The 22,792-nt window shown below is 36.8% G+C and overlaps 1 protein-coding gene across 8 annotated transcripts in view; it reads left to right on the top strand.

Annotated features, from left to right (window-relative positions):
• Positions 1 to 22,792, top strand: part of OXR1 (oxidation resistance 1) — a 270,959-nt gene that overhangs the window by 241,115 nt on the left and 7,052 nt on the right. For 6 of the 8 annotated variants that reach the window (XM_051609265.1, XM_051609272.1, XM_051609270.1 and 3 more), the window contains 4 exons: positions 394 to 556; positions 17,275 to 17,355; positions 20,673 to 20,798; positions 21,504 to 21,656. In XM_051609265.1, the coding sequence (XP_051465225.1) occupies positions 394 to 556; positions 17,275 to 17,355; positions 20,673 to 20,798; positions 21,504 to 21,656 (523 nt within the window). The remainder of the gene's footprint in view (positions 1 to 393; positions 557 to 17,274; positions 17,356 to 20,672; positions 20,799 to 21,503; positions 21,657 to 22,792) is intronic. The other 2 variants (XM_051609269.1, XM_051609273.1) reach the window with 1 other exon arrangement.

Below are 22,792 nucleotides of genomic sequence, written 5' to 3' on the forward strand. Positions count from 1 at the left end.
TTATGTAAATTTTTTAATTAAAAAAATCTTAGTACTTTACTTTGGAAGCTACTTCAATTGTAAACAGAAGTTTTCAAGGGGACAGAGATGGTTGAAGGACTGTACTTTTGTATGAAAACATAGCTAGTCAATTGCCACCTTGTTTCCTGTTTTTCCTCCAGTGTCAACTTCATATAATTCAAAAAAAAAAACAACCAACAACCAAAAAACCAAATAAAACCAAACAAACCAACCTTACAACCTTTTTTCAAATATGTCTCTAATATCTAGTAAAACATGAAATAGTAAGTATTTTCACTTTAACCTTAAATGCTTCATAATTATTGGACATAAGCCAAAAGATCACAAACTTACCTTATTTTCCTTTTCTGTATCATTACTTGACTTCTCTAGGACAGATCACTTGTACGTCTTCTTTATCCAGTGGAGTCCAGAGTTATATGCAGAAGATACTGGGGATTCTCTTCGGGAACCTGGATTTATAGTTGTAAAAAAGAAGGAAGAGCCTGGAACTAGTGAAGAATCTACTACTGAAGATGCTGCTAAAGAGTGGGAGGTAAGGGAGAACAGTGTCAAATATTTTTTTAATACTTTGATAAGAATATAGTTAAAATAGTGTTAAATACTTTCCAATAAGAAAAACAATAATGCAATGTGCTTTATTAGTTTGCTTACTATGATCATGACTGTTTAATTTATGCCATCCTAATGCTTTGCTCTAACATCAGTTCAGGGCAACATTTCACAATTAGAAGTCATTTTTGTATGGAGCAACTTGTAACTTCAAATTCAGAGTTGAAAGGAATGTGAGTACAGAAAAGAAGTTGCAGCTTTCATAAAGCAGTCAAGTAAACTGAGTTTTGTGATATTTATTATTCCCATAAGTAGAATGTTAAATACTTATTGGTAAGTCTCAAAACAGAGATGAAACAAAAAAGGAATATTTATCTATTAGTGGCATGTTTTTTTAGTAGTCCATTAATTAACTTCTTAGTTGTAACTTCTTAATGTACTAAGATACTGTTGAATGGACTTGAGTAATACACGGTAACTGTAACTATCTCTGCTTTATAAGAAGCGTGTTTCTCCCATGTGAATCTGTGTCCACTGTGTTTCTATGGACACATCTTTACACGTATACATGGTTTTGTTTTGTAGTGTACGTACAGTTAAAGCACTTATAGTTTTGTGCATCCCAAGTGTTAAGTCAAAAGTTTGATGATTTTTGTCATGTATATTGTAGCAGTATCTCATCAGCACTGTTTAGCTTGAGTCTTAGGACAGCAATTGCAATCTCTGTCAGACTGATTTTCCTTTTTCTTTCCCACCCCCTGCCCCACCCCACAACGGAGCTTGTTGAAATTAAGGAAGTCTATTCTTGTTTTTCATGTGGACTGTAAAAGAGATGTTAAAAATTGTTATAGTCTAACTACACGTAACAATTTTCTTCTTAGATCCAAAGCTTAGAATCATAGTAGAAGTGGGACTTCAAACTTATCACTTACTTAGCTGAAGTATTAGGCTGTGGTTACAAGACACTATCTGTGCAGCTCAGTGCTTTCACATGGAGTATTTTTGCTTTGAGACATAGAAATTAGTATCATAAAAGCATGTCTTCTGAATCTTCTTGTTTTCAGCATATATGTTACTTGAATATTTGTACCAAAAATGTATTTTGATGTTGACCCTGCTCCAAGCCTTTATAAGTGTTCACTGTTTTAAAACTTGGCCTTGTGGAAACAGAGGATCAGTGGCAAGTGATCAATATTAGGGTTGAAGGCACAGTATAGCTCTCTTCCAATGAGTTCTTCAGTAACTTTACGCCTAATATAATTACACCATAATTTTCATAGAAACTACTGAAGTTTTCTTCAGGATTAAGTATTGTAACTTTGTAGGAGTTGTTTCTGAAGATAGAGGCAGTTCTTTTCCTACATCTATTAAAATCTCTAGATGTGGTTGTTTACTATGGAATGAGGTTCTGCTTTAAGCCTTTATTTAGGTCTCCTCTGGAAACAATTGTAGAAGACATGTTTGAAGAATATTGTTGTTTCCATACGTGTTACATGAAAATTATGTCAAGTTTGATTCTCTTATAATTATACAGCAGTAATTTTCTGAATTTAAAATTAGCGTGATTAAAAAGATATTCTGCAAGTACAAGAAATAACTTTAGTGTGACTTCTTATGACTGACATCTAGCACAAATCTGAAAGCTGTTAAAAACTTTTTAATCAGAAGTGTTTACCAGTACCAGATGGTTCAACCTATTGTTATATACAACTGTATTTTAGTGACTTTTAACATATATGCTAGAAAGTATCAGTATGTACAGGGAATTGTAGCTGTTGTTGTCATACCTGTAAGCCCATTGAGTTTCAGTCATTATTTTCAATCAATACACTTTCTTCCTTCAACCCAGTAAGCTTTTTTTGTGTCACCTCTTGATCCAAGTGTAATCTAAGATAGCGAACAATATCATTCAGGGATATTGGGATGAAAAATAGGCTGCCTTCAGAACACAATGATGGAAAAACTGAAGGTGGAAGGGATTTGGAATGGAAGGGAAAATCTTCGTGTACAAATGCATGACAAAGTGCTGTTGGCCTGCTGGAGGAGGAAGCTAATGGAGAGGAGCTGTATTTTCAAAAAAATTTTCTGCTGTCAATGTACAATATCTTAAAACTGGAGAAACAGGGAAGAGGATTAATGGGTAACTCAGTTCTAGTGTTCTGAGACAGCTTTGCTTGTCCTGTGTTAAAATACTCAACTGCAGCTTTTTATCAAGAGACTGTAAGGAAATACTGTGCTTTTTTGGTGGAAAAGGAGTTAAGGGGAAAAGAAGGAAGAGCAAACATGAATAACAGGTGGTAGGGGTCAGCTTATAAATTTATTAAAGGGATCAATGGATAGGACTGATCTCTTAATCTGAATTTACTCAATTTCTTAATCTGCTTATACTTTCTTCTGTCACCCATATACAGAGGTATATTTACTTTCTATCAGCTTTTTCCCTGAAGTAATCCAGTAAATCAGTTGTCGTTACGTGTAGTTGCAAAGAGATCAAGACTCCTGACATCATAGTAAACAATAGTTTGATCAAGTAACACACTGTGTGAAGTGTCCGGAAAAAAAATCCAGGGGATCCTTTAGTTGACTCTTCCTGTATTATATACTATGCACTGAATAGATAACTGACTTGGAAATAAACATGGACCTAATGCTATCTAACATTATAATCAGTAAAGATGACTAATTCATAGCTGTCAGTTACTGAGTTTAAACCAAGCTCTTTGTGGTATTCCTTGTAGCTCCAGTTGCTGACATTGTTCCCCAGTATCTGCCTTCCTTAGAGGCCTCTGTCTGTCCCATTGGAGAACTTCTCTAAGAAGGGTACTTTTTCACCTAAGATCAAACCAGGTTGAAGACTTACTTCTGGTGTCTACTAGAAGTTAGTAGACAATAATTTTTTATATATATTATGTAACAAATGAAACTGTGCTGGTAGTTTATTGTTGGTGTTAGCCCCATCTGCTTTTCTGAAATATCTTTTACCTTCTTGTACTTACGTGAATGGGCAATTACAAAGGAAGAGGTTATTTTGGGTTGTGTATGTTGGGTTTTTGGGGTTTTTTTAATCATCTCTGCTTAGCCTAGGAGGTTTAGAGGTGTGTTTATCATGGTATTTTTTTACCTACTATAAGTTCAAGTGCTAATGGCTTTCTTTATCTTTAGCACAAATAATGCCGTTTACAAATCTATGTGTTGATATGCAAATGCTTTATCCAAAGTGTATTCTGTGCTTGCATCTTAACATGACAATAGATGACAGTAACCTGACTGTTCTGTTGAGCAGTGCCTCAGAAACAACTTCCATCAGTTCTTTCTGGTGTAATTTTGTTTCCTTTTTTAGTTCAAGTTGTGTGTATTGTAAAGTGTATAGGAATTAATGGCATAGTGTTAAGGTGCCTGCTGTTAGATAGCTGCTGATGCATTAAAATTATTTTGGTGCCAATTAGTACCAGAGATTGAAAGCATAAAGGAGGTGGTAAAGGCACAGTAGCACAGTATTTGAAAACAGGGATGGGTCCTCAGGCACTGTTAATAGGATTGGATTTACGCTTTAAGAAATTTAAGATGAGTGAAAAGGAAAAACTGGTTGAATTTTCCTACAGTCTCCAAATCCTGGTTCAAAAATGAATTTTCAAGTAACACAACTATTTCCTGTTTCTATAAAATAACTGCTAATACTTCCTTATGGCTACATAAAACACATTCAGCATGTGTTGCTGTGCATTAACAGGCATGTTTAGTAGACTTTGCTCTTGTATAATAGAATGACAGCCTTTTGAATTTCAGCAGTCACATGCAATACTTAGAAATGTTTCTGTTAGTTAAACGTTTGTGATTGGAGAGAGGGATTCTGATGCCAGTTAACATAATGCAATGTCCTTTCCAGAGATCGGTAGTTTTCATTTTTGCTTTTGGAATTAGCTTGACGAAATATTGTATACTCTCTCAACCTCATGCATGAGATGTTTGGGGTTTTTTTGCTCTGTTTTCTCTGTTTAATCTATTGGGAATCTATTTATAACTTGTAAGTGAAAAATCTTGTTTTCATTACTTGGAGCTGTCCTGTAGTTGAAAGCATGGATGGGGCATTGTAATTGCTGGTTATTTCATGTATCTATTTAATAGAGAGAACTCGGACAGAGCCTCTGCTAAGAGTTGAAGCAGAATCATTCAACTAAAAAGCTTGTGCACTTAAGACTTTTAATGGCTTTCAATCTACCTTTGAAAATCCTTAGGAAAATACCGTGGATAGAAAAGTTACGCTTTTTCCCCTCCCCATAAGCTGTTGAAAGGAAATGAAGGATGACTTCTCAAATTAGACTCCCCTTCTTTTGGAAACAGTATCAGCCAACTAAGAAGCTGTGTCAGTCCCTGTTGTACTGGATATCACCAAAGGTGGCTTTTTATATCATTTAGTGTGTTTCTTGGATGTGGTAAAGGGAGAAGGGATCAGACCTCAGTTAGCTGTAGCACCATGTTACCTTCAACTGCAACTGCTTTTAGAAAGATCCAGTTGTTCTAGAAGATGAGGTAGTTGTTTTGCATAGAAGCCAGTACCTGATTTTTTTCTACTTACTTTTTAACTGCGTTCTAAGTTCATGACTCCTGAACTTAGCACTCTGAGGCATCTAGAAGGCTTTTTGTACTAAACCGAACTTGTCTGCCTCTTATTAAAGGTAAACTAGGCCTTAATTCAGCTGACTTCTCTATGCTTTTTATCATCAGAATATGAAACTGCTTTTCTTTCACCTAGTGGGATTCCTTCCAAAGACAATAATTAGGTAGCCTGAGCATCTAAATTAAGTGCCTTTCTAATTTTTAAGTTCTTAGCAAATTATATCCTAAAACTGTAATACAAGGAGTAAACATAGAGGATGTACATCTCTGATCAGAGCTGTAAAATGCTATTCTAAATTTTAAAATATTGTGAGTCTGTAACAGAGTTTATAATTTTTACATTAATGTACATTGAAACTACAATTTTTTGAACACTAATTAAGGCTGCTTTCAGTTTGTTCCTTTGGACTCTGATGGAAGTTTTTATTATAATCTGTGAAACATGCCGGTTAGATATAATTAAATAGCAATCTCATCTCTTTAAAATACATTCTAATAAGAAAAGCTACTGGAAGTGAAACAAATGTCATTGCTTATTGATTTGTTTGTTCCCAGGCAAACCAATACAACGTCATAAAGCCAAGCTTTCTTCTTGTCAGTCAAAAATGCAAATCACTAAATGACATGAATTGCACTGAATCACTTGAATTATACAATTTTGTTCCTGTGATTTGTCAGGGCTCCCTCTGAAACTGGAGTATTAAATTCTAAGAATAATTTTATTTTGTACATATGCCTTGTATATAATCTTCTCAGGAGAAGTTTGAGGGTGCTTATCTTCAGTACAGCAAATTTGTGACTTTTTCATCACAAAACTTTGTCACCTATGCTGCTGCTTCATGTGGAATCAACAGCAAGTTCTAAATAAATTGAGCAATTATGCCTCCACCCCCAGTACCTCTGTGGGCTAACCTCTGTCCCTTGAGAATGAAGAAGCAAGGGAAATAATTTATTTTTTCCTAATGAATTATTGCTGAAAAAGCATGCATATTAAATACAGCAATTTGAAAATTCAACATCACAACCTTTCCTTTGCTGTGGTTGGTGTCAGAACATTGTGTTAGCTGCTGTGTGAAACAAAGTAATGCCATCTAATCAAACTGCAAAGATTTCACAGCCAGCATCCAGCCTTCCTACTCAAGCTTAGAAAGAGTTACTGAAACTACCCTGTTTCCACACTGTGAGATCTTGTCAGCTGGTAACTTTAAATCTGGTACAGCAAAAGGTCTGAACTAGGTAATCTGGAGTGCAAATAAGACATTTCGTAACTTGTACCTCTGCTTGTTGGCACTCTTCTTTTTCTCTGCTGCTATTCAATATATTTTATGACAGATAAGTTTATTAGAAAAACCTTCATGAATAACAATTACTGAAAGGACTATGCTCTTCTATCTTGAACGTTGATTATGTAGAGATATTTAGCTTGGTTACAGACTTATAATGACAATAATAAGATTACCAGTCAGTGTAATTATAATATTCTGTGCTGTCTAGGTAGCAGAGAGGTGAATGCTTTTAAGTGTGTGCTGCTGTTCTGCACATATTTTAGGTCTGAGCCCTTACTCCTTTCTAGAATCTTTTAATTAAGAACTTTTATGGCAAGGCATGTATTGATTAGCAACCAAGATACGAGGTTCTGATTCAAATCAACAGATCAGTAGATCAGTAGTGTAACTCCTAAATGCACAAAAGAATAAAAGGTCCGTTTGTTTATTTTTAATTAATGGGTCCTCCTGAGTTCAAGCTTCTTGTGTGGGCTTCTTTCTCTGACTAACAAAGTATCTCTTCCACCAGTTTGGAAAAAAGACTGTTAAAGGGCTGGGGTGGGTGGAGGTCAGTCACAGGAGAAAGCTTTTACCACTTGTACCGCACTGTTTCATGGTGCTGCTTAGGCTCCCCGACCTGCTTTCCACTCGTCCTCCCCCTCCAGCAGATGCTCCCAGCTGCAGGGCAGCTATCAGCTGGTGGGAGCTGCTACTGCTGGAAGGCTGAACATCAAAAACAAATTGACAGGAGGTCTGATAGGAGAGAGCTGCTAGTCTCTTCCCATTAAACTTCTCGACTGTAATTACATGAAAAAGTGAGTTTTCAGATCTAACAAAGAAGTTTCTTGCTCTCTTTTCTTTTGAGCAAGTTTTTTAAATCCTTTTGAGAAGCTCTGGGAGGAGCCAGTTTTATTTTGGTAGAAGCTAAAAACTTTCAGGTAAGTTGTTTGAATTGTTTAAATGTTCTAGAATAAACTGTGTGATGGTTCAGATTCTTCCTTTCTTCCCCATTTTTGTATAAACTGTGTTGACTAATGTTCTGTGGGGGAGTTAGTTGTGTGGCTGGCTTTTGCTTTTTGGGTAGAAGTCGCATGTCAAGAGACAGTTTGAAATATTTTTGCATACTCTCCATTCCACTAAGCTTTGTCAGACATTGGGGGGAAGAGGTAGGCTGTAGCTTGTTTTGTTGTTTTGTGGGTTTTTTTAATTATTAATTGTACTTGCCTCATTCAGAACATTTCTAAGGCTGTCCATTTTTAGTTTTTGTTTTACCTAAGTATTAGCTCTCTTACTATTAAAAAAAAAATATTTAAAAAGTGGGCATATGGCTCCTTGTTTGAAACTCTGTACCATTTGACTGTGTATCTAATATATTATTGTATGTTTAAGTTTACTAAATCCCACCTTTCAATGTCCCAGTGACAAATGTTCTTACATGCCACATTAGCAGTTCTTATTAGTTGGAACAATTTTAGAGTTACCAGCTCCTGAGAAAGGTTTAACAGAAAAGAAAAACACCTTATCCATCTGGATTACAGTTAGATACTGATGCACGGGGAGGGGTTCCAGTGCACAGTCTGCAGTAACTGCAAGTTCTGTTAGTAGTTTTCTCTGCTCAGGCATCTTGGTTTTTAGATCACAGTGAAACAGCATGAGTGAGTAATGTTTTAATGTTATTGTGATGCTGCCTGCTGCTGTCTTAGCCTATTTAATACTTTTACCCAGGACTGAGCACTAGGTGTTTTTAGAGGAGAGACAGAGTTTTAAAAAAAAAAAAAAAGCCTTCAAGTGCTACTACAAGGAAATTCTCAGACAATTGCTGTGCATATTACTGTTGCACACGCCTGTTTAAACAAACATCCTTCCTTAAAAAAAAATAATAAAATAATTCAGTCATGATTCCAAAGATAACTTCACTGCTGGGACTAGCAATTAACCCTTAACAGAAAGTTTAGCTTAAGACAGAAGCATTCATTTTCTTCTTGTGGCTTACAAAACTGAAAATGCTGTGGAGCTGTCAGGTCCTGAATGCTTTAAAACTTTTATTTTTTAAAATAGCATTTAAAAACAAAAACTACTTTAAGTGGTTCTGTACTTTTAAGAAGTAATTGACAGGGTTTATATGCAGTTGCAGTGTGAGTAAGGCAAACTATTATTTTAATTTAGAGTGCACATTTTTACCATTAGAACTTGTTTATGAACAATTATTGTGTAACAGAATACTACAACTAGTTCTTCGGGTTAATGCTTGTATTTTTCAATATTGCATAAGAAAAATTTAGTTGTACTGTATCTTTAAATATTTTAGCCTTTTAAACAAACTAGTGCTCTGCAACCACACTTGAATACAGGAAACCTTTCTTCTTCTGTGCCGTCACCATTTGCGGTACATCCCCCTGCCGTGCACTCCATTTGTTCCCTGCCATGTCAGTCAAATGTGTGCGTCTAGCAAACTATCCTGTCACCGTCGTGGGGCTCTGCCTGTGCCTGGAACTGACAGCAGGTACAGAGAATGCTTTCGAACCGCCTTGAATTATTTTTTATATTTTTTTATTATTATTATGATGATTTCTTCTTTAGTCCATTTTATTTTTAGAAGGGAAATGTCTCGTCTCTGGTATGGGAAGAAGGGAAGAAAGCATCAGCCAGTTAATCATAAATATGCTCTGGTAATTTTCAGTGTAGTATGTGCATTTCTGTTACTGCATTCTTGTAATATTGTGATGCAGAGACAGCTTCTGAAAGTTTAAATTTTGAATGTGTACACAGGATGCCAAGTCACAGATTTGCATGAGTTTTAGGTTCATAACCTAATTAGTGGTGTTCCATTGGCATTAAAGATAAACTACTTTGAACATTAATGGGTTCAGCAGTTCTAGGGTGGGGGTTTTTTCCCTTTTGATGCATTTTTTTTTTTAAACAAAAATGGGATATATAGCTAAATACTGTGAACAGTAGTTGACATTGATGTATAATTAGAAAAGTGTGTGTCTCCTGAGTTAGTGTTCGGTTACATTTTTAGAAGTTATTCAACCCTGTGAAGGTCTGAAAATACTTATAAATTGAAGATAATTATGCTGTAGTCCCACTCTCACATATATAAGTGGGACAGGGGACGGACCAATGCCACCATTTTTACAATGTATTAGATTTATCTAAATAAGTATTGTGGTTTTTTTCAGTGTTGTTTTTCCCAAAAAGACCTTTATTTGTTGTAGTATGTAAAGGAAATGGTTCTCAGTGAGACTTGCAAAAGTAACATCTTGGGGATAAGGAGGAAGTGAACTTGACAATATACTTCTTATGCTTTTATGAGCTGTTAGATCCGGAAGCTGTTTTTCATACAGACTCTGCCTGCAGTTGGCTTCTTACTGTCTTTTTCAGAGTTATAGATCTCTGGGTTTTGCTACATATACTTTTGGAGATGCCATTGACTGAATTTTATTTTTATCTTTGTAGCCAGGTTACTTGCAGAATAGGATATTGTCATGTAGCTACAGTTGGTTCTGTAAACGTGTGTTGCTAAAAAACTTTTTTTTTTTTTAAATAATAAGCTCTTAGTTTTCCTCTGTGGCAGTGGAATGTAGAATATAATTCCTAAATTAGCTCAAATGTAATTTGAACATGCAGTGTATCGGTGTAAAAGGTATCTGCAATTTACAAAAAATGTGTTCTTTAATATATAGATAGATAGATATATGTTGCTCAGCTAATTAAAGAAGTGGTAGTATTCCTTGTTATAATTATTCCCCTTAAGACCCACACTTCATTTTTGCCAGGCCAACTATGCTAATAAAAGTAATAGTTACTAGCTCTTCAGGAGCAGTTGGCTTGAAGAAGATTGTATGAGGATCATCTTTGCTGTGAGAGGTATAGAACAGGTTGTTTTACTGTGTAAAACAAATCAAATCAGAAAAAAATGCTATAGAAGTATCTATAGATAGAAATATTTTTAAATGTTGCTATGTCAACAAGATGTGCTCCATTCTTGAAGTTGGGTTTTTTCCTTCAGTCGATGATCATAAAGCTAATGTGCAAGTGTAGCCTTTCAGTAAAGAGGGAAGGAGTATTAGTACCATTACTTCTTGTATACAAGACAAAGTGGGGGAAACACATTAAAGAGAGTGTCTGCATATGTGTATTACAGTTTTTTAACTGAATGTTTCATTAGTGTTTGTTCTGAAATTTGGATTAAAACCTATCTGACATGAAATAACATAATTGCTGGACCAAATGGAGTGATACGATGAAGTAAAAATGCTTGCTTGAAGCAGCTAAGTCTGCCTACATTATTTACCTGAAAGGCTGTGTTATTTTTGTTGTGTTAGAGTAAATGCGGGCTGAACAGTATAGGGGCTTGATACATTTTCCAGAGAAAAGACTAAAATTTTGGTGAGTAATCAATGCATTATGCTCCTCTTTCAAAGAGCCAGTAATACTGGCTTCCCGCTTTTTTCTTGCAAATCTGCTTGATATTTACTGTGTCTCTTTATTGTATTGCAACACAAGAGATGCCAGAAAGTTTCTCGAATGCCAGAAATGCAGGCAACCATTCTTTCTGCCAGAGCACTTTAGACAAAAGACATCAGACAATGCAAGAGAACAAAAGGTGGATTGCCTTCTTTGGGAAGGCTTGCCCCAGTGCTTCGCAGAGCTTCCATTCAAAGTACAGCCAAAGGGGACAAAACCAGTGAAAACTTGTATTTTATATTCTTAAGGTATTATGGAAAGGAAATTAAATTGGTGTTGGTTTTAATAGCGTGAGTGCTTTGAGACTTTCACAGCTTCAGAGGTTCTTGATTTATTGGCTATCTGTAGTTGGTAAGCTAATGGCTGTAGTTCTTTCGCTGCTATGGAGGTAATCATAGGGGCTTACATGTGAAAGATGAGCATTTTAGTACTTCATCCCTATGGATGTCAGAACTGCAAGGTTACATCAATCCAGTAACACTGCTTCAAAGATTTTTTTTTTTAATTTTTATTTCAGTCAGCTTTCTATACTGAGTTTTGTTGTTAGAGAATGATTATAAGTTTGAAGGAAAGCAAATGAGTAGTAGAGGCTTGTCCTTTCTCTGTGGTTTTAATGGTCTGTGCAATCTAAAGTTGATTCTTAGTTGATCCTTTTTCTGAAGGAGAGACAAACAGTTCCATACTGGAGTGTGGTTCAGTTAGCTCCTCTAAGCATGTGTAGACCTTGCTTGTCATAACTGAGGAGATCTCTGCGAAGCACTGTCAGAACCTTGCCCCGCCTGTCTTCTGGAGTGGCAGCTTAAGGTCAGGCACCAAGTGTTGTGGTTTTAGGAACCGAACCTCTGGCTTCTCCTCTTGCTGATGCTGAAACTTGCTTAAATTATTTTGCAAGGGAACAGGGTTTCATTGGTAAAACAATAAATAATAGTGCTGCTTCAGATTTTTTTTTTATTTGGACAAAATGAGTGAAGTTGCTTCTTTAAAAAAGTAGTTTTCATAATCTAATTCTTAGTTCTTTGCACAAACATGCTAATCTTTGTTTTGTGTTTGCCTGTATGAAATTTGGTTCTCTTGCTGGCATTATCATATCTCTCAAATTTAGTGATTTCTCATATCTTGAAAAAATAGCTTGTTATAACAGTTTCCAGACTCGGTATAACACTTCCTGTGTGCTGCAGGCTTTGATTGCTTTCTTCTCAAGTTCCCTTATTAATTCTGGTTATTGCAGATATTTTAATTTAACTTCAGTATATATTAATTATGGTTTGGTACAGTTGCTGTGGGTATAGGGCACTTCGAGACAGATAAATTATAATCCATCCTGCATAGCTGTGGGAACAATACTGATCACAGGGAGAATGTTGCAGTCATGCAGTGCACTCAGCTCTTTTGTCCCTGCACTGGAAAACACCTCGTGTGCAGAATGGTTCTGAGACAACCAGTTAAAGATACTGAAAGAGAAAGAGCCACAGTGCCAGATAATTCAGGAGACTGCTGTGATTCTCCAAGCCCTGTCCTTTGCTTAAAGTGACTAGCTCTTGTGCCTTCCCTTCCTTGTCACCAGTAGAGCAACAGAGAACTGAACTGGCTGAAAAACCATACAAGATGGAAAATGGTTAGCGTTGCTGGCCACACTCATCAAAAATTAATCAATTAAAATTAGTCTTAATTTTTGTAACGATACCTTACAACTGTTTATCTGATGTTGTAAACCCTGTGTATTAATGGATTATTGTAATGTAATCAGTAGGTCCTAAATAATCATATTTGTGATGGTGAAGACTACTTCTTCAATATTACTTTCTCTCAAGGAGTATCTAACGTTTTCAGAGGAAGCTAAATTCATCTGAAAAATAAAGTTAGTGTTTTATGATATTCATAACAGCATTTGGTTCACAAATCCATCTTTTATTTCCCTGGAAGATATGTACGGATTTTAGAAGGGGTTTGATCTTCCCCCTCCTCATTTACTGATGAATCACAGACATTTTTGAGTAACTTTGTAAATGGCCTGATAAAGTTACATTGCCATTTATTTTTTCAATTTAATATCCTGTATTTTAAAGATAAAACTTTCTTGAACTAAAGAAATAATATTTTTAAGCTTGCAGTTCATCTGATTTTATGCAGATGTGTGAAGATTCAAAGTGAAATTGTTCATCTTTCATTCTCTTTCTTAATGTTTATTTTTTTAGTCCACATTCCCAGTTAATCATGAGGCTATAGATAACTTACACTGAAGAGAACCACTTACACTGTTATGCTTTCTCAATTATCTCTCAGAAGCACTGTGCAGCTCTGATAAGACCCTCCCTTTCTTGGGAGACAGTTTCAGCTAACTCTGAAAGTTTAGCTGTACTTTGTCTGAGGGCAGCAATTACAATGCCCTGCTAGCAAACATGCATTACCTGCATGTTTGCTGGTCACTCGTGGCTTTGTTAAACAGGCAGAGGAACATCTTACTGGTGTAAGAAGTTTTCACATTCATAGCTGCATTTAGCAGATTGATATGAGCAGTGGCTGAAAGGACCAATGTGTCACCCTTTGCGTGGCAGACTGTCCTTCTTGGCATTCAAACAACCATAAACGTGTTTTTTCATGTGGTGTGAAGGACAAAAAAGTTCTGTGTTAGAAATTTTAGTTTATTTTACTGTGTTTGCCAGCATAATTTGTAACACTTGGGTATTCTAATACACTTCCAGAAATAATTAGTTTCTCCAAAAGGAGAATCCTAAGCCTCTTGATTGGTTGACTCATTAGAATGTAAGCCCTCAATTTGACTTACTGCACTAGATATTAAAACTGTTATGTGTTCTACTAAGTGGTTAACTCAAATACACGTGGGTTGGAGTGCTAAGCTGATAGGCATTCATGTGCTACAGGAGTCATACTATATTTTCTCATCAACGTTGCTATTATTAATAAAGCAGGTAGTGTTAGTTTTTTAGATTTCTTAAGGATATTGTCATTTCAAACTTGATTAGCCCTTGGAATTGTCCTGTGGTAGTGTGTTCCAAATCCCTAAGCAGAATAATTTTTTGCCCTGAAGCACACTAATCTCCTGCTTCTACACGTTCTTTGTTTTGGTCTATTCCAACCAGTGCCCAGATTAACCATAAGAGGTTTAGCTCTTTTTCTCTCTTCCTGCATTCTTTTTGAAACAGAAAATAGCTAAAGAGAGGGTCTTTCAGGAACACTTACTGATCCTAAAAATAAGTAGCTTTGGACATCAAGGAAACTGGATGCTGATATGGCATAGTGAAGAGAGTACAGTAAACAAAACACACAGCAAACTCTGATCGGTAGGCCTGCACTGTAATCCTGGACAGAATACTTAAATAGCTACAAATTTGGGTGATTTGGTGAATTCTGTGTAAGGACTTTGGAAAGTCCTATGCTACAAGGACTTCAGTGTAAGAACTTGTTCAGGCTGCCTCAGGACCTTGCACAGGCTATGAAAGCTTCCAAGGATGGAGATTCTGCAGCCTACCCTGGCAAACCTGTTCCAGTCCTTAACCATTGATAGAACCAACCTTTGGAATCCAGTGGTCCAGCCAGTTTTTCATCCTTGTTCTTCATGCATTTGATATGTAACTGGTTTGATTGCAAGGCTACTATAGGATAGAAATAAAAGCCATGGTGAAATACAGAGAAATGGAATCCACTGCTACCTTCCCAAAACATAAATAATTTTATCACAACGAAACATTCTGAACTGAAAGCTACAGTCCAGTATGATGCATACAAAACTGCATTTGTCTTTCATGGAAGTCCTTGCTTTCTGGCTATTATTAATACTGCGTGAAAAACTAGTTAAGTTCTTTGTTACAAAGAATGAAAGTTCAAAGTGTAATCAGGTAGAAAGTAGCTCTTGGAATGATCAGAATAGACAGCTGACAATAGGAGTGGAGGGGAAGGGTAGAAAATCACTGGTTTGCTTAGCTTGGTGAAATAGAATAGAGGGTTAATATGACTACAGTGAAGGAAAACAAAGAATTCTTAATGGAAGAAGAAACAGCATAAGCACACCATGACTTAAACCAGGTTATAAAACAGAATAAATTTCTAACTAATGATACTACTAACATTGCAAAACCGCCTTCTCAAGCCTTGCAGGGGCAAAGTGCTACCTGCTTTCAAGATCCATCTCAATTTCCTGAATGAAGTTGGAGGTAGTTGCCAGTAGGCTTAGACATACATGGCTTATTGATTAAATGAGATACAGAATTCTGAAGTACACAATTTTGTCCACTGCAAATCTAAAATAAATTATGTTGACCTAAACAGTAAGCATTTTATAGAAGGTCAGGTACAGTAACTGAACTGTTGGGTTATCTTAATGTGCTTATTTAAAGTCTGGCTCGATGATGAATGGATAACCTTGAGACAGTTTGCTTTGTGGTTTAATCACAGAATTTAGTATGGTCTGTATACTTAAAATATGAACTGGGTTTGAGAGGGCAGATTCCTTGCCCTCCTTATTGGTTATTTGACATTCTGTGACATGCTATTTGTGATGTTTGTCATTGCATACAAGTGATCCTCCATCATGCAGGCTTTTCTTCACAAAACAGTTATAAAGATGTAATATGACAGTGTGCAATAGGTTCAAGATGCCAAGGAGCTATCATTGTGTGCATAAGCAATAATGTTTCTCTTGGGTAAGAAATTTATAAAAATACCTTGTGTACACTGTTCTGAGAGTGCAGGCAAATGAAAGGGTGTGTCAGAACTTGATCGCTGAGAAAAAGGGCTGATAAGCAGTTTCCAGGTGCAGGATAGTGATAGAATACATGTTTGACAGGTCAAAGGCAAGATGGTATTGCCTATAAAATTGTCTACATTCCAGTATGTGAAACAGCAACTATATAATGGTGTTGGGGATTATGTTGTTTATTTGGGTTTGTTCTTCGTTTCTTTTGCAAGAATTTCCGTAAGTAACCACATATTTATTGGTCATTGAAAGTTAACAACTGCCTCTTATGGGATAAGAGCTGAGGTTAAAGAAGTTACGAGGCTGAAGGGTCTTCACATTATCGCTTTTCAGGATTACGTTCATAAGGTGCTGGTGTGAACAGTGTAATTTGCAATAAACTGTTATAGCAAATAAAACCACACTGTCACTTGTATGCTTGAGTGGAATGCTGTTAAAGCTTTTCCTATAGCTACTTGACTCTGAGAATGCACAAACTAATACAATTTACAATTTTATTTATTTTCTAAAAGAAGAGTAGACAGTGGTGGAAATAAATTGAGTGCTAGTAATTACTGATTTTTCAGTAATAAACCTGGATGTCACAAGTATTCCTTTTTCCTTGCCTTGCAGTTGCATGGGGTAGAGTGAACCATCGCTGCTCAAGAGCCAGTCATGCATGACTGTGGGCTCTGTACTCAGGACAGTGGCGAGTATCTGGCCAAACACCTTGTAGTAGGGGCAGGTAGATGGGGAGCTGCTGGACTTGTGGTTATCTTCCTTTGCACTGTGGTAGGCTTTGGAAGTTTTTAATACACTCTTACTACATGGGACATCCATTTAATCTCTCCACCAGCTATTTAAGATGCTTTCATACAAATGATGATTTTGAGTCGTTCTCAAAATCACATTACTTGCTGTAGTAACATCAAAATGAATGTTGTAGTCCTTTAGCCAGCTTGTTGCACCAGAGCAGCATGTTCTAGAGCTTTCTGACTAAAGGCTTTCTGGCTGTTTACTTCCTGCCAAAGTGGGGGTGCCATTTGAAGTGAATGTGTTGGCAGATGAGCAGCTCCTGAAGCTTTGGAGGTGAATAGAAGTCTAGGATAAAGATATTGTGAGGTGGTATTGGGGAGTTACTAAACTTTAGTCCTGCTACCTTGTCTTTAACTGTATCTTTACTGCCAGATAGAAGAGTCAGAACCTACCAAGAAGCCTGAGGTTTGCTTCTAGGCTTTATCTAGGAAAGCAAACCAGATTCACAGGATTTAATAATCTGGGTGTAAAGAGTGTTCAAGAGGACTTCATGCTGAAGAGTTTGGGTTAAGGCATGCAATTCAGATTGACTTCTAATTTAGCATCCTGATACTGGTAACTTTGTGCTCCTATATCAGTTCTGTATTCATCCTGGAGCAGTGAGACTGCTCTGACTGCTAGTGCCACTAGTGTTTAATTTGTGATTTTGCTGTGTCTTCTTGTCTACAATCACTTACATGTGCATTGTCCTTGCAGAAACAAGCATCTTTTAGCACTTCTTGTTTGTTTGTTATCATTGCACATTTTCCATTCATTACTCTCCTCCACTTTTTTCTTTCTTACCTTTTTACTTTTCTTCAACTGTCAGTGGAATTATTGTCTTCCTGTCTCCATATTCAGGTAGTGTCAGTGGCTGAGTATCACCGCAGGATCGATGCTCTAAATAGCGAAGAACTGCGCACACTCTGCAGACGTCTCCAGGTGCCCTCTTCAGTAGTTTAAAACCCATCTCCAGATACTAAAACATCTTTCTTTGTGGTGTCTTTTCTCAGGGCAAGTCCCACACCCAGTGGGTTTGTCTTGTCTATGGCACTACAAGGACACAGCAGAAAATTCCTTTTTTTTTGATATATTTAATTGTGCAATGCTCTGATGGAATCAGTAATTTTTTTATGGAATTATTCTTCCAACTTTTTCAAACAGGAATTTTCTGTCAATTTGAAAATTTATTCTCCGTACTGCTTGACTTGGAGTGATGTGTTTTAACTTCCACTTTAGACTGGTGTGTTGTGTTAGATAGAAGCTTTCCTAAAAAGAATGCAAACCAGGTGAAGAATCCAAAACCTTGTTGCATGGTTGTTTAATTTTATATAGGAAGCTTTCATCATGAATCTCACAGTACTTGGCAAGTATGAAGCTTCACACCTTCTGTGGAGTAGGTAAGTATTTTTCCCATTATGCAAGCAGTTAACTGAGGCAGTTTGACACAGCAAAGGCCATACATACAGAGCTGGTAATGGAACTGTGTTCCAAAAAAAAGAACTTCAAAAACCTTTGGTTTGGATTTTTGAAGGTTTACTAATACGGACTTTTACACTGATATTTGCATTCTCTTTAGGTGTTTCTTAGCAGTTTGATGAATTAAAAGTGTTAGTTGCTGTGTATGTCATACGTAACTTACTAATGGAAAGCATAGCTTAGAAATCTTTAGAATACTCCTGAGTGTTTTGTTTTCCTGTAGCAATTGGCTGCTGAAACTGTAAAAAGTTTTGGTTATTTTATTTTTTACTTTGATCTTGGCTTTTTTTCACCTATGATGTAATTACACATCAGAAAACATTTCCTTAGCTGTTTTTTTTCCTGTTTGTTTAATAATCAGTAATTATTTGCTTTAAAGTGTTTTGCAGTTAGTATGGTTACATAAATCAATAAAGAGCCTGAACCCAGAAGCTGCAGTTCTACTTCTGTGGGAAAATTAGAAATTTAAAAAACACCCCAATTTTCATTCCCACTTGAGAATAAAGCAGTTCTCTTTCTGTCAAGTGGTGGTGGAGAACCCTTGCATTAACATCCAGGAGGTGCAAGATCTCCCTCCAAATACCTTTTACCCAGAATTCCCAAACTCAGGGTTTGGGCTGACTTGAAAAATGTGATGTGACGGACTAGAGCCTATAAGCTCTCTGCTCTGAGACCATTGAAGTGTTTGTGGTGTAGACTGCATGGCAGTTACTAAACTCAGAAGCCCCTGGAATCTGACAACAGGTCAGTTTGCTCTTTCAAAATTTAGCAGGAAGTAAATTTGTAAGTTTCAAAACTACACTGTGTTCAAACAAATACATTTTGAATATACATGTCTTTGTCCATTTCTTCTTCCTAGAAGGAAGTTGTCTTAATGTAATAATAATTTGTAAAGGTAAAACAAAAAAAAACCCAACCAAAAACCCACAACCTCCTCCATATCAGTTCAGTCCAAATTCTTCATGTTTGGCATGGTAGACTTTAATCAGTTACAGAATAACAAAGGGAATAAGCCTGCTACTGTGCATCAGAACAATGTTGAACTTCTGTAGAGTTGAAGCAGTACTATATGATGGATGAAAGGCAATTAAGGTGGAAAAGTGTTGGATTACCAAATAACATGTTATATAGGTAGCACGCTATAATGCAGTCTGTAGGTCATCTTTTTGTACATGAAGTTGTATGGATAAATACATACACTTCTTTGTGATATGGAAATTAGTGTGTGGTTTGCATTAGAAGTGTTTGTTACCTTCCATTGTAAAATGGAAGATTTGAACTTTTTGCTTGCTTGATACTCACTTTCTTTAAGTCCATCTTTTTAATTGTATGAATATACTGTGATACTTCAATTTTCGAAACCTATTCTTAAGTAACAGGAGTTTGCAATAGTAAATTTTTTCATAGTTGTTGAGGCATGGGAAAAGGATATCCTTTATTTTTAGCTCAGGTGGCTGGATTTGTTTAAGTAGTCTTACCTGTATTTTGGAGTTTGCTTTGATTTGGCCTTTATTTTGTTAACTAAAAAAGCTCTCTTTGCAAAAGTTTGGCAAAGTTTATTGTTATGCTATATGAAATACCATAGTTGTGTCCTGTATGTTTAGAGTATGAGGAGTGTGGGAGGCATAGGTTATTAGTCTGGAGTTGGCAGGTGTTTTTGGAAGGCATTTTCTTGAAATTCTCAGGATTCAGGCTTTAAATAATTTGGACAGTCTGACTTTCAGTGAAACTTGGTGCACACTATTAAATTATTCATATGCGCTTATTCTTGTTAAAGTATTTTTCTTTAGGAAATCTCTCCACATTTAAAGTCTTGCTGCAGTGACTTCAGTTACTAACTTACTTCACTTTGTCCTACTTCTCTGTTGGATTTCAGTATCCTCACAGCAAATTCTAAGTATCCTTGAAGCAAGATTTTTAGAAGGAAACCTGTCTGGATCTCAGCTCGTCTAGTTCTGAACACGTGGCATGTTAGCTGGAAAGTGCCAATGAATGTGGAGTGGAGTAAGAAGCTGTCATGAACTATGATATCTGATGTGTTTTTTTGTGGCCTGCCACCTCTATTAAATGTCAATCTACAACAACTCAATAGGGTACCTGTTTGGGGCAGTTATTTTATATGACTAAAGGATCTTCATGCATAGTGCATCTTTGTCAGACCACAAAAAAAGCAGCGTTACTGCTGTTCTCCCCTCCTCACCTTCTCAATTCTTTCTTCTTTGATATTGCCATAAGTACTCCAGCAGGTCAGCTTATGGAGCAGCAGTAGGCCTTTGACTTCGTTCAGATGCTTTACTCACAATACTTGACAGTATTTTCACATCTACTGCATATCTGAAAACTTTAGAAGAGTGTTGACTCAAAGCACCAAGAAACCTCCATGTTGAAGCTTCAGTTTCTTTTCTATCTGAGTTTTTTAGTTACTTTTAATGTAAATGCTATGTTAGTGTTAAAAATGCAGGCAGTGTGTAAGCTCATCTCCGAAAAGAATTTGAAGTCCTTCTGCTGTGTACGAGGACTTTTTTGTGGGTTTTTTTCTAGCATAAAACCATAGCTTGTTTCTCAGTAGATGTCTGTGTCATTAATTGTTAGTATATAGTTGAGTACTGACTTGCTGTTGGAAGTGGTGGAAGTCTTGATCAGATCAAATCTAATGGATTTCTCAACTTTTGAAGGAGTTAAATAACTGTAAATCAGTAACTGCATGATTTAAACCTGCAGAATTTCCTTTCCTGGTAATACAAACGTGAAGCTTATTTCTTTTTTGTCTTTTTTTGTAGATAACAACAAGAGAAGACACCGATTCAAAACAGGAAACAAACATCAAAACAGACCTGGAGCCTGAAGTATTCCGGCCAAATCTTAGCGATCCCAGTGAATTACTACAACCAGAACAAATTGAAAAGGTATCAACTTATATATGTAATTTTTTTTTATTATACATCAATGTATCATATGACCATACTGCAAAACACACCAGTGAGAAGACGTTGTATGTTACTGAAGCACAAGAGAATTCATAACTAAAATGTTGCTTTGTTTCTTATCATAACTTTCAATACATGATGACAACACTGGTCTGTCTCTTAGCCCTTATTTCATTCTTCCTAGAAAACAGCGTGGCTTTCATCACAGTTCTTGCTGTCCAGTCCAAAGTCACCTCATTAAATGTGTTTACTGAGGGTGTGAATCAAGGCTGATTGTGTTCAAAGGCACAGGAGGGCAAGCATCATTTACCCTTTGACTTGTTTCCTGTTGACCTCAGTGATCTAGTTCCCCAGTAGTGAGACATAGTATTGTTATGCAAGAATAACCATGTGGTTTTACTGTCTTTGGGTAAAGCTTTTAGAGACCTTGCCAAACACAAGTTCTTCAGTTGGTAAACCATTCTTTTCCTGCAAGTCAGTGATGGAGCTAGAAGAAGAAACCTGCTTGAGAGACCAAAGATAGAAAATATATGTGTAAAACTGTAGGGTTGGTCTGAAGTTTAAAACTAGCTGTTCAGGCCACTTGTTCAGAAAAACATAATCAGCTTTGATTTGTATGTAATATAGTCTTAAAAATAGTGAAAAATTTATCAAATAAGAGTGTCGTTGTTTTCTTCTTAACAGCTCACAAAGTCTCTTCCACCACGGACGATCGGATATCCATGGACTCTTGTCTACAGTACTGCAAAGCATGGCATGAGCTTAAAGACTTTGTATCGAACTATGCTGGGATTAGACACACCTGTGCTGTTGGTTATCAAGGACAGTGATGGGCAGGTAGGAAAATGTTTGTATGGAGGTAGGGAACCCATCAAGAAAAATGTTTGTGACGGCATCTCCTTGCTGAAGGAGGATCATAAGGAATAGGTGACCCGTCAGTCCCTCGTGGGAGATGAAACTTAGTGTATCAAGCTGATTTTCCTGTTGATAGTTACATAGAGGCTTTTGAAAAAACGTTTCACTGTCAAAACAATCCTCTCATCTGCTACATTTCTAGGAGATGCCTTACGGATGCATATTAACTGTCACAATACGTTTCTTACAGTACCCAATTACTGAGTTTACTTCTACTATTTTTTTTATTGCACTTAAATTATGAGAAAGCTTTCTGATTCCAGAAGATCTTGTTAAGTTGAAATGTCATTGCCAGATGTGGACAATGCTGCTTAGTTGATTCTGTGGCTGCAGCCAACATGTATGAAAGTCTTCCATGGACTTTTGGGTCAAGTAGCCGCTGAACTTCTTTCACAGGGTATGCCAGATCTTATGTAGTGAGTGAAGTGAAATCCATGTGTATTCAGCAAGCAATATATGCTACAGAAGGGAAGATTCAGACAAGTTTTACGTGCTCACTCCTTCACCACTGTAGTGACAGTGGTGTTTCCAGTAGAATCATAGAATCATTAAGTTTGGAAAAGACCTTCAAGGTAATCAAGTCCAACCATCTGCCCTACACCCCCGTGACCACTAAACCATCTCCCAAAGCCCCACATCTACCCATTTTTTGAACACCTCCTGTGATGGTGCCTCCACTGCATCCCTGGGCAGCCTGTTCCAAAGCCTCACCACTCTTGCAGTGAATAAATTTTTCCTAATATCCAGTCTGAACTTCTCCTGGTGCAACTTGACCCCATTTTGTCTTGTCCTATCACTAGTCACTAGGGAGAAGAGGCCAGCACCCACCTCACTACAACCTCTTTTCAGGTAGTTGTAAAGAACAATGAGTGTCCCCTCAGCCTCCTCTTCTCCAGGCTGAACTGCCCAATCTCCCTCAGCCTCTTTCTTACACAGAATCACAGAATCTTCAGGGGTGGAAGGGACCTCTAGAGATCAGTTCACCCCCTCTGCCATAGTAGGACCATCTAGGGCAGTTCACACAGAAAACTCATCCAGACAGGTCTCGAAAAGCTCCA

The sequence above is a fragment of the Apus apus genome, chromosome 2 (assembly GCF_020740795.1).
Source record: "Apus apus isolate bApuApu2 chromosome 2, bApuApu2.pri.cur, whole genome shotgun sequence".
NCBI classification, from domain to species: domain Eukaryota; kingdom Metazoa; phylum Chordata; class Aves; order Apodiformes; family Apodidae; genus Apus; species Apus apus.